This window comes from Bubalus kerabau, chromosome 6 (assembly GCF_029407905.1).
Source record: "Bubalus kerabau isolate K-KA32 ecotype Philippines breed swamp buffalo chromosome 6, PCC_UOA_SB_1v2, whole genome shotgun sequence".
Lineage (NCBI taxonomy): Eukaryota > Metazoa > Chordata > Mammalia > Artiodactyla > Bovidae > Bubalus > Bubalus kerabau.
In genome coordinates, this window is record NC_073629.1 from 32,730,573 (window position 1) to 32,741,582 (window position 11,010).

The 11,010-nt window shown below is 42.2% G+C and overlaps 1 protein-coding gene across 1 annotated transcript; it reads right to left on the reverse strand.

Annotated features, from left to right (window-relative positions):
* Positions 1–3,749: 3,749 nt before the first annotated feature.
* C6H1orf162 (chromosome 6 C1orf162 homolog) lies at positions 3,750–8,763 on the reverse strand. The gene is made up of 6 exons (XM_055584755.1): positions 8,660–8,763; positions 6,507–6,554; positions 5,359–5,428; positions 4,811–4,902; positions 4,480–4,532; positions 3,750–4,284 (listed from the first exon to the last, which is right to left on the reverse strand). The coding sequence occupies exons 2-6, from the start codon at positions 6,541–6,543 to the stop codon at positions 4,117–4,119; spliced, it is 420 nt and encodes a 139-aa protein (XP_055440730.1). The 5' UTR covers positions 6,544–6,554; positions 8,660–8,763; the 3' UTR covers positions 3,750–4,116.
* Between the last annotated feature and the right edge of the window lie 2,247 nt (positions 8,764–11,010).

Consider the following 11,010-nt stretch of genomic DNA (forward strand, 5'->3'; position numbering starts at 1 on the left):
CAGCCCTAAGCCCTCTCTGCATAGGTAGGGAACCCAAAGCTACTCAGCAAGCAGGCTGATGGGAAGAGCAGGGAGGGGGACCCCATTCCTGCCATCCTCTGTATGCCCACTCAGCTGGTCCCTTCCCTCCCTAGTCCCAGATCAAACAACATCAAAAGTGCTGTGTTTTCCCTCAGCCACTAAACAATCCTAATCCTTCTCCTGTGGCCATGTGTTGAATTTGCACAAAGAAGCCACTAGTCCACCGGTTTTGCAAACAGCAATCCATCCTTGGGACTTTCCTGGTGGCTCAGATGGTAAAGAGTCTGTCTACAATGTGGGAGACCTGGGTTCGATCCCTGGGTCGGGAAGACTCCCTGTAGAAGGAAATGGCAACCCACTCCAGTACTCTTGCCTAGAAAATCCCATGGACGGAGGAGCCTGGTGCAAGTTACTGTCCATGGGGTCGCGAAGAGTCGGACACGACTGAGTGACTTCACTTTCACTCTCACTTGAATCCATCCTTGGCTGGGTGGGTTAGGATATCCTACTACACAAGTCAAGAGAGCAGACATCAATTTTCCATGACAGATGAAGACATCCATAGACATCTTGGAAGATGCACACTTACCTATCTGGAAAACTGTTTCCTTTGGGAATCCTATACCAAAGACTTGCTGAATCTGTGTTCATTTTGTCTTTCAGCAAGGCTAGTTGTGTGCCACTTTTCATGATAGGGAGACAAAAAAATCAAGACTTTGTAAATGCAGGGTTGTGCTGTTAAAATTAGGAAGTTTCAATAAAACAGGGAAGGGGAATTAACCTGATGTTTCATGTATTGGGTGGCCATAGGACGATGGTTATACATCTTCTTGCAAGCTGTTCATAAAGTACTGGCCCTAAACTGGAAAGCTGATGTGGCTTCTAACTTCAGAGTTTGTAGAATTGTTTGAAGTCTGCTCGTCGCACAGAGTCGGACACGACTGAAGCGACTTAGCAGCAGCAGCAGCAGCAGCAGCAGCAGCAGCAGCAGCAGAGTTTGAGCTAAAACTGAGTCCTCCTCTACCAACACATCCCACAGCCAGCACGGGGGAGGGCATTCCTGGCGCTCTGCTGCCCTCGTGCGGCCGACCGCGCTGTGGCACTGCCATCTCTTCCCAAGACTATTTCCCCAAACCGGGTCTCCACAGAGGGAGCCCTTCCTTTATCAACTCTCACTTCCTCTGTCTTCCCCTCAAAATCCAGCTGTCAAGAGCAGCTGCTCCATCTCAGAGCGAACACACTCCCTCGAATAGATCATCTAACTTGACCTTTCTAGTTTCTCTGCCACTGTAATGGGCTCTGGGACAGCTTGCGGTGGAGGCCAGATGCAAGGAATTTGAAGTCAGAGGACTTAAATTTTGTTCTGCCGCTTACTAGCTGGGAGACACTGGGTAAATTATTTCATCTCTTTGAACCTTAATTTTCGTACCTCGATTCTCAAAAACATTACTTAATGTATTTTTAAGAGAGATTTGTAAAAAAAGCTTTCCTTTCCGTGGACTGAGCTCCGTTGGTGGGCACTCCTTAGTGAGGGACGCCCCGGCAGAGATGGAGTGATTTGTCTAATGAGTGAGTCTGGGGGTAGGAACCAGAAGTGACTGCTCTGCCCTTCCCCTTCCTTTTTTTAATCCTTGGGTGCAGATTTCAAGAGCACACGGTGTCTTTCGCAACCCTAAGGGCAGCTGAGCTGCCGTTTGGGGTGTGGGGAGGGGCAGGGACTTGCCTTAGTGCACGGAATTCAGGGTTCTGCAGCTATGGGTTTATGCTTATATTTTCCTATGTTTGTAATAAAGATGCTGCTTTGCTTTCTATCTGCAGAGTCCTCTTATTTCTCACTTGGTCTGGAATTCAGGTGGGGAATGGGAACACTAGGTATCAGGCTCCTTGAAAATCCTCAACAAGGTAAATGAAGGACTTCAAAAGTTATATAAAAAAAAGGTTTTTAAAGGAAAACATACTTCCTCCCATCTCTGCCCCTCAGTCCCTCAGTTATCAGGTTCCCCTCCCCAGAAAATAGCAATTACTAAAACCATTAATGATGTTTCTTCCAGAGAGAGACTAAACATATGTAAATACAGGTATGAATTCAGTATTCGTGTGTGACTGTGAGCTCAGGCAAGTTGTGCCTCCATTTCTGTACCAAAAATGAGAATAATAACTGCTGCAACCTCCTGGTGGTTTGTGGGGGTTCCATGAACACATGCCAAGCACTCAGAATAGTGTTTAGAGTATAACAAGCCTCAATTTAGTTTTAGTCTATTTGATGAATGGTGCAATTCAAATGACATAGGTGACTTCCACATGTTTAAGTAGGATACATTCTTTGAAATAGAATTTAAAATGTTAGCTGTTGCCAAAATGCCTTTCGTAGTAGTTGTATCAACTCACTCTCCCACCAGTAGTATATATGTGTTTTAGTTCCCCACAATCTTGTCCAGTTTGTTAGCAAACTTTTTGAATTTTGCAGATCTTACTGATGGAACTTATTATCTAATTATAGTTCTAATTATGATTTATCTTAAAGAGTGAAGTTGAGTATCTCTTCGTATGTTTGAAGTCATTTATATTTCCTTTTCTGCTAATAGCCTAACCTTATCCATTCTTTTACTTTTCTATTGAGTTGTTGATTTTTTTCCTTATTGATTTATAGGAACTTATATATGTTGAGAAAATCAGCCCTTTGTCTATGAGATGCTCTGCAAGTATTTTTCCAGCTTGCCATTTGTCTTTTGAACGGTACTTTGTAAGTCAAGTTAATCAGTCCTTTCTGTTTTATTGACCATGCGTCATGTATTCAAAGGCATACTTCACTCTGTTGTTTTCCAAAGTTCTCCCATATTTACTTCTAGTACTTTTATGATTTTTTTAGTAAAATTTTTGACATATCTGGAATTTTGAAAAAAGGAGTAAGATATAGATCTGATCTTATTTTCACCTTCATTACTACCTAATTTTCTCAACACCATTTATGAATAAACTAATTTTCCCCAAATGATTTGATATACCAACTTCATCATACTCTAAATTTCCTCTTGTGGAATTTTTGGTCTATTTCTGGTCTTTATATTTTATCCCTTTATTTTTTCATTCATAAACCATTAATATGTTTTAATTAGCCATTCTTAATAAAACAGTACTCTCAGCTGTTCAGGTCAGCCTTCCCATCTTTTATTTGCTTACTTTTATGAATGATCTTTCTTGTTTATGGCTTACAAAGGAAATTTAGAATAATCTTACCTAGTAAAAAGTAATCTTATTGATATTTTTACTAGGACCATCTATGGGGTTATCCATTGGAATTTGGCAGGGGAGAGGGCTAACATTTAGATCAATTTTTAGTTCCCCTATACTGTTGTTATGCATATCTCTTATGCTGTAGCAAGGAGATGGACATCCTCATTTGAATAGTGCTTTATCCAACAGGGACCTTATTTTGTGTAGTGCTCTGGGATGTACAGAGTACTTAATGATATCTCATTGGTTTTTACACTAGGAGATGTGTTATTAGTTCTGTTTTCAAGATGAGGAAGTTGAAGCTTCAAAAGTTTAGCATACTTGCCCCAATGAATGAAGGATGTTAGTTAGTGGTAGAGTTTGGGACTTGTACCCCAATTGATCCTGAGTTAGTTCCAGAGTACCACCACTTTCATTCGGCTTTTCTGGCTGTGGATGAGCTCTGCACCTCTAGAGGTGATGGGGAAAGACACATCAATGATGGAGAAGGAGTCAGCATTGCAGAGTTTGCTTTTATTTGTAATCCAACCTGGAATGTTCATTTGGTTGACTCTTCCCAAGTAGATCAATGATGCCAAGGGAACACTCTTGGTGCTGTGAGCTCTGTATCACACTTTTCAGAAGGTGACAGGGGAGATAGTCTCAGCTCTCAACAGTCTAACAGGCTGTTGGTCCAAGTGGGAGGGCCATAGATCTTTTCTCAGGTCAGGAAAAGATTGACCCTTGGTCTTTAAACTGGTGACTAGCATTGTCCGAGCACGCCCAGACAGCTCCAGCTGTGGTTTCATCTGGTTGTAGTCCGAAATTTGTTAAAATGGAAAGTGATGGATGAAGATGGAGGTGAGACAAAAGGAACTGGACTCAAGCCTCACTGGAGAGGCAAGGTGAGTTTGTCATTTTAACCTGAGCATAGACAACAGGATCCGAGTGTACAGCATTCTGTACACTCTTGGTCAGGTGATCGCTGTTTTCTTCAGGGGCTTTGAAAATCATGCTGGCATAGGTAAGTACCTCCTCTGAGGATGAAAGCTGCAGAGGAGGAAGGAAGAGGAGGAATGAGTCAGTTCGATTTGGAAGAAGGTGTCTCTTATTAGCAAGTGACATTTAAAAGCAACTTGAAAGCTTGGGTCAGAGAAGACCCAAAGAGATCAGAAGACCCTTCGAAGAATCAGGTGCCCAGTGGCATCAGGCCTCCATATCCAGGAAACAGAGTGGCTGTCTTACCTTGGCTGGATGCTCTAAAGGAGGATCCAGGGTCTGGGGACTGGAATGACCTGCTGCAAGTGCCAGGAAGAAGAGGAACAAATCTCACCCATGGGGCCTGGAGGAATTAGAAGCTTCTTTCTTTAATCTTGGGTGAAGGGACAGGGTAGGGGGGGAGGTGCTGGAGGTGGGAAGGGTGGAGGATGAAGAGGGCCGGGAGAGAAGTGAAGGGGTTCAAGTCCTTGATCTGTGGATAGCATGGGCTCTGTCTGATTTACTCCCCTCAAAGCTATTCTCTATTACTATTCTCGATGGCAGAGAAAGAAGGGCTGTCACACTCTTGGAGACTTACATTTTCTGCAGCTCTTTATGATGAAGACAAAGGCCATCAGCAGCAGTGTCAATATAACCCCAGCAAAAAAGGCTAAGACCAAATGTTCTTTGCTGTTGTGGAGAAGAAAGGGAACAGATGACCCAAGGGACTTTTTGAAGGCCTTATGACAAGAAGGTGACCCTTTCCGCCTAGGGGTAAACCCCTGGAATAGCTTTCACACTGGTTAGTTATCTTGCAATCTCTCCCCCCAGTTTTCAACTTTTGGCTTTCAGGTCCTAGATCCATTTGAGGTGTCAGTAAAAGCTGCGGGCTCTGTTCCCCCTTAAAAATGTTCATAGGACTGCACATAGCAAATTTTATAAGTTCAGGGGCTTCATGAGTCTCTTGAGGCATGGGGGACCCTAGATTAAGAGCCACACTCTGAAGGTAAAATACTGACTTACTACTACTGCTGTTTCTGGTCCCTTCTCCCCAGACCTCCCTCTCCAAGTCCATAAGGCAAAGTGGTCAACACAGAATCAAATGCCATGTGGTATGAGATGAAATGGGAGGCATTTCTTGCTTACCTGGGGTGGCCAGAGAGGCAAGGTGCAGAGGTCACTGCCGAGGCTGCGGTGGGGTGGGTGCCTGGTCCCTCTGTGAAAGAATACAAAGGGGATTAGTGCATCCGCCACATCTTCTCCAGCCCAAGGGTCCCCACCTGCTCCCCCTTATCCAAGTAACCAGTGGAGTCTAACCATGGGGGCTACAGCTCTGTAAGAGAAGGGAACATTGTTTCTTAGAGCCTGTATTTTTTAACATGAAAACTAGATCAGGAGCTTAAACAATAATCAGATACACAAGTGAAAGGAGAGCCTAGTGTTTCTGCAGTCCCATATGTCCCTGTAATAACATTTCAGGGCTCTCTCTCAAAGATTTTAATGAGACCTAGAGACATATGCTCCCTGGGACTTAAGCAGAGAATCTCAAGGCCAGGGGTTAAAGACCAAAAGTGATACCTAGAACTAGCATTTCCCGAAGTCCCGGGGCATATGACCTTAGAAATCGCTGCCTTTTTTTGGTTCATTTGTTTTTTAGGGCAGCTATTAACAGTGACTAGAAGAAGGAAATGGCAACCCACTCCAGTGTTCTTGCCTGGAGAATCCCAGGGATGGGGGAGCCTGGTGGGCTGCTGTCTATGGGGTCGCATAGAGTCGGACATGACTGAAGCGACTTAGCAGCAGCCAAAGGCAGCCTTGGTGAAGGGACTTCTCTGGTGGCTCAATGCTAAAGAATTTTACTGCCAAAGCAGGAGACACTGCTTCAGTCCCTGGGTCAGGAAGATTCCCCTGGAGGAAGAAATGGCAACCCACTCCAGTATTCTTGCCTGGAGAATCCCATGGACAGAGGAGCCTGGTAGGCTATAGTCCATGGGGTTGCAAAGAGTCAGACATTACTGAATGACTGAGCATGCTCACACTCAAGGGAAGTGAGCCAGGCTCTCAAACTACCAAGATGGTCTAATGTTGAGCACAGAGACTCCCTTTACTAGTATTTGGAGGATCAGACAGTTCTCCCTGGTTCCCATTTCCACTCTTCTTGGCATTAGATCCTGCATCTGATTCTTCCAACTTCAGAAATACCATCCCCTGACAACCCTTCAGCACAGTGTCCGTGATTCCAGTCCATCTGAACTCAGCATCGAGGCAAGTAATGGGTTCTGTTGCAGACTTACTATCGTTTGGTTCAGGTTTGGACATGTGAGTTCCCATGTTGCCTTCCCCTGAGAATTAAAAAAAAAGGTAGGTCTTAGAAAGCTTGGAAAAGAAAGGAAGCAGAGGGGCCAATTCTGAGATTGTGATCTTAATATCGGAGCTGATATAAAGGAGAGAGGCAAATGGTGGGAGGGTGTTCTTGTGAGGTCAGTGATCCCAAACTTTACAGCGTGAGGACCGCAGTTCAGCAGGCAGGCCTCAGCTCTGTAGGTCCATACATTTGATCTCATCAGGGCATCAAGAATTGACTGAATGTTCCAGAACAGACTCATACCAACCAGCTCATAGGAGACTAATGTATGAACTAGAATAACATAAGAAACGTTTGTACAGCTAGTGCATTTCATCAAAATGTATGAGAAAGCCAATTAAAACCATAATTTTTATCGATAAACATCAAATTGAAGTATGAAAGAAGCAGAATCGATGATTTTAATGTTGAGTGTCACGTAGGTCTGATGCATTGGCTTCGGTCTTCCCTAGCAGTGCTGGGCAAACTAACTTGCTCTTGGAGGTCCTGCATCAGACACTTCTATTTTGTTCATATATTATCTTTTCAAGCGTGACAACGTCTTTATATAAGCTATAGTTCTTTCATGTTAAACTTTCTGTATTTCCCCTCTTTCATTTATTTATACAAAAAAGTATAGAGTACCTAAAAGCAGAAAAGTAAAATCACTCAAACTCCCACTATCCATTGTTAATATTTTAGTGTATTTCCTTTTTGTTGTACTTCCATGCATCTTTTAAAAGCTAGTTGAGATACTTCTTCATATCTCTTTTTCTTTTCTTACTAAGTGTTTCATCATAAACATTTTCCTATTTCACGGAAAATTTCTATAAGCTTCTGAGTGGTGATATGTCTTTCTGTTGTAACTATGTACTATAGCTTGCTTTTCTAGTTTCCTGCCTGTTGATAAAAGTTATTTCTACTTTAAACAAAATAAAATAACAATTTTAGGAGGCCACAATTTTACTACATACTTAGACAAACCCATGAGAAGAATTTTTAATTCTGCTATAACTACTGTATTTTAAGGTTATTTATTTAGATAATAAATGACATCAATTATTTGTACTTAATTATTCAGCTGTCAAAAGTGAATTAATTTCTGAGTCCTTGGATATAGGGGAAGACTGGGAGAAGGGACACCTCACTGCCATGTACCAGTTACAACAGCAAAATTATCAAATGCCTTATAATCAAACAAACTTTTAAAGATCATGTAATCTAGGATAACAAGAAAGATGCCATAGGGAAATTTGGTGAGAATTCTGAGCCATAGGGATAGAAAGACCATCATCCATAGCAGAATCCATAGGGGTAAAAAATTTTCCAGCACTTTTTGCTCCTTCTCTAATTTAAAAGTCAGTTATCAAGAAGGAGGGGATGTATGTGTACATGTTGCCGATTCACCATGTTGCACAGCAGAAACCATCACAATATTGTAAAGCAATTATATTCCAATAAAAAATAAAAGGCAACATAATTAAACATAGTGATAATAAACAAAAAGTCAACAGTATTCTTTGTAGAGTACTGTAAAATTTCTGTAGTGTTTTTTAAATATTGAAATATGTGTTTGCACTAATCATAGTATGAATTTATCCTATGAATTTGGGGAGGTGGGGGAGGGGAGAACCATAGGTTTCCATAAAATCTTAACCTTCCCATGACTGGTTCTGAATTTACAACCACCTCAAAGAAATGTTAGCACAGTCACCTAAAACAAAAGCTGGGTCCCCCCATCCTGAAAGACAAACCTTCACACGTTGCCACAGGAAAATAGTTAACGAATCCATGCTAGTTATGAATTCATGCTGAGAAAAACAGGAAGCATATACCCTTTAAAAACAACACTCCAAACATTTGACAGAAACATAAATTAAAATAGAAACAGTACTCTATATACATACTTTTTCACATTTTGTCCAGCATTGGAGAATCTTACTGATTGCCATAAAATCCACCGACTAAATGCAGCCATTCACATACAACATTTCCCCGACCAGATAAGGTTAAAAAAAGTAACTGAAACCACTAAAAATTAGATTAACATTTTGTTTTGGTGATTATTTCATCTATATTAAAAGATGGGGTAAATGCGTTTACCTTTTAAGACAAAGTCCAGTTGTAAGATGTCAATGTCCAAGACGGAGCTTTTCCCTTGCTGCTTCTGTTATCATTCCTATTTCTCAGAATGATGAAACAGTGATTACTGCCACTGCCACCATCAAGCTGTGTGTCGCAAAGATCTTGTCTATACTCAAGGGCCAACTTCCTGTTTGTGGCAAACTGTATTTTTTTTCATTCCGCAAGCAGAGAACTTTTATATCTTTGACACATGAATGCCAGAGCATTGGGGGGATAAGACAAGTTTATTTCTAGTTGAGTATTAATTGAATATGGGACTGCCACGTCAGATGTTGTGGGGATCACAGTGGTGTGACATTACAATTATCATCAAGCATGTCATAATCTCGTTTATTCCAGCCAAGGAAGTAAGGTTGATAGAGAAAAATGAAAAGCAAATGGTGTTAAGTTCAGACTAGACAGACTTTTAAGTGTTTTGAGACCATGGAAATCGCCAGCTTCCCCAGTGGCTTAGTGACAAAGAATCTGCCAGCCAATACAGGAGACATGGGTTCAGTCCTTGGGTTGGGAAAATCCCACATGCTTCGTGGCAACTAAGCTTGTGGATCGAAACTCCTGAGCCTGCACTCTAGAGCCTGGGAACTGCAACTACTGAGCCCAGGTGCTACAATTACTGAAGTTCACACACACTAGAGCCTCACGCTCTGTAACAAGAGAAGCCACCACAACGAGAAGTACACACACCACAAGGAAGTGTAGCCCCTGCTCAACACAACTAGAAATAGCCTGTGTGCAACAGTGAAAATCCAGTACAGGCCAAAACAAATAAATAAGTAAAATTTATGTATATATTTATATGGCATGGAGATTGCTTCAAAGGGAAGGTGGATCATTTACTTGTAAACATTTACCCATAAAATAATAAGTATACACATTAAATAGACACAATGGGCCATGTGCTCTGGGTGTTTTAGAGAGAAGGCAGGAAAGCTCATGAGGCCTACTGTCTGAGAAGAGTAACAATAGAAAAGGTAATAACAGATTGATTACGGATTGTGTTCAGGGACATGAAGGAAACAAACAGAGGGCCATGCTGGGGAGTCAATGATGGGAGGATGTCTTTGGATAAAATGGATGACCCAGGAATTCCTGTCCAAGGAGTGATATTTACCCTGAGAACCAGAGGATGGGAACAAGCTGGTTGGGCAGAGAGCCTGGGGAAGACAGTTCCAGGAGAGGGCTGAGTAACTCGCAGGTGTGGGAGAAGGGAAGAGCTGGCAGGGCAGGCGGGATCAGGCAAGGCTGCAAGCAGGGAAACCTGGAACATGATTGGGGGAGAAGAAATGGACTGTGTGAGGAAGTTCCCAACCCAAGGACTGCTTGCTGGGCTTTGAGCGATGAATTTCTGGGCCATCAGCAAGGTTCAAGAGAGAGGCGAGACAGAAAATAGTTGTGTAGATAGACTTGAGATATACTGTGGAGGCCTTTAAATCCAAGCAAAAAGTATATTTTAAGTATTAATAAAGAATAACTAAAGATTTTGGAATTCTTGTGTGAATTCCAAACATGACGTGTAAGGAAGATTGTATCACATCAAATAAAATAAACTGTGGGTAAAGAAAGAGACAATGAAATAAGCTGTGTCAGACATACAGGATGGAATGGGACTCAAGAGAAAAGGCTCAGGTCACACTATAAGGAGGGGAAGTGGGTGTCAAGAAAAGCATCATAGAGATAATGTTTGAGTTGCTTCTTGAAAGATGAATCACATTTTCTAGGCAGACAGAGGAAGGAAGCGTGTTCCAGGCAGAGGGACCATGTGAGCAAAGACATGCTTTGTCATGTTTGTGATGTTCAGCGAAATGCAAGTATTTCATCATTGCTGATGTTACAGAGATTAAGAGTGGGTGGAATCTTTTTCCAGTGGAGGAATGTTATAAGAAAGACTGTAGAGGAAGCGCAAGGCCCCATGAAAGAGGACCTTAAACAGATTTTCCTTGGAGACAATGGAGAGACTGCTGAAGGATGAAACATGATCACATTCTGGTTTAGGCAATAGTGTAGGAGGGACTTGTGTGGGCCAGACAGGGGGCAGGGAGTCCTTTAGTATGGCAGAGTTCCAGGTGAGAAACAAGGATGATCTAATCGGAGACACTGGCCTTGGGGAAGAGGAGGCAGGGCAGAAAAGTGATGAATCTAATCTTTTTCTAGTTGTGAGAGAAAGGTAAGGGGGAGAGAGCTCAAGGTAACTTCCAGGTTTCTGTCTTGAATCACCAATTAATGGTGAGAATATAGAAGAAGGTGAGTGTAGGACTGGACATATACAATGAGCTTACCTTTGAACACATTGAGCTAGGGTGCTTGTGGAT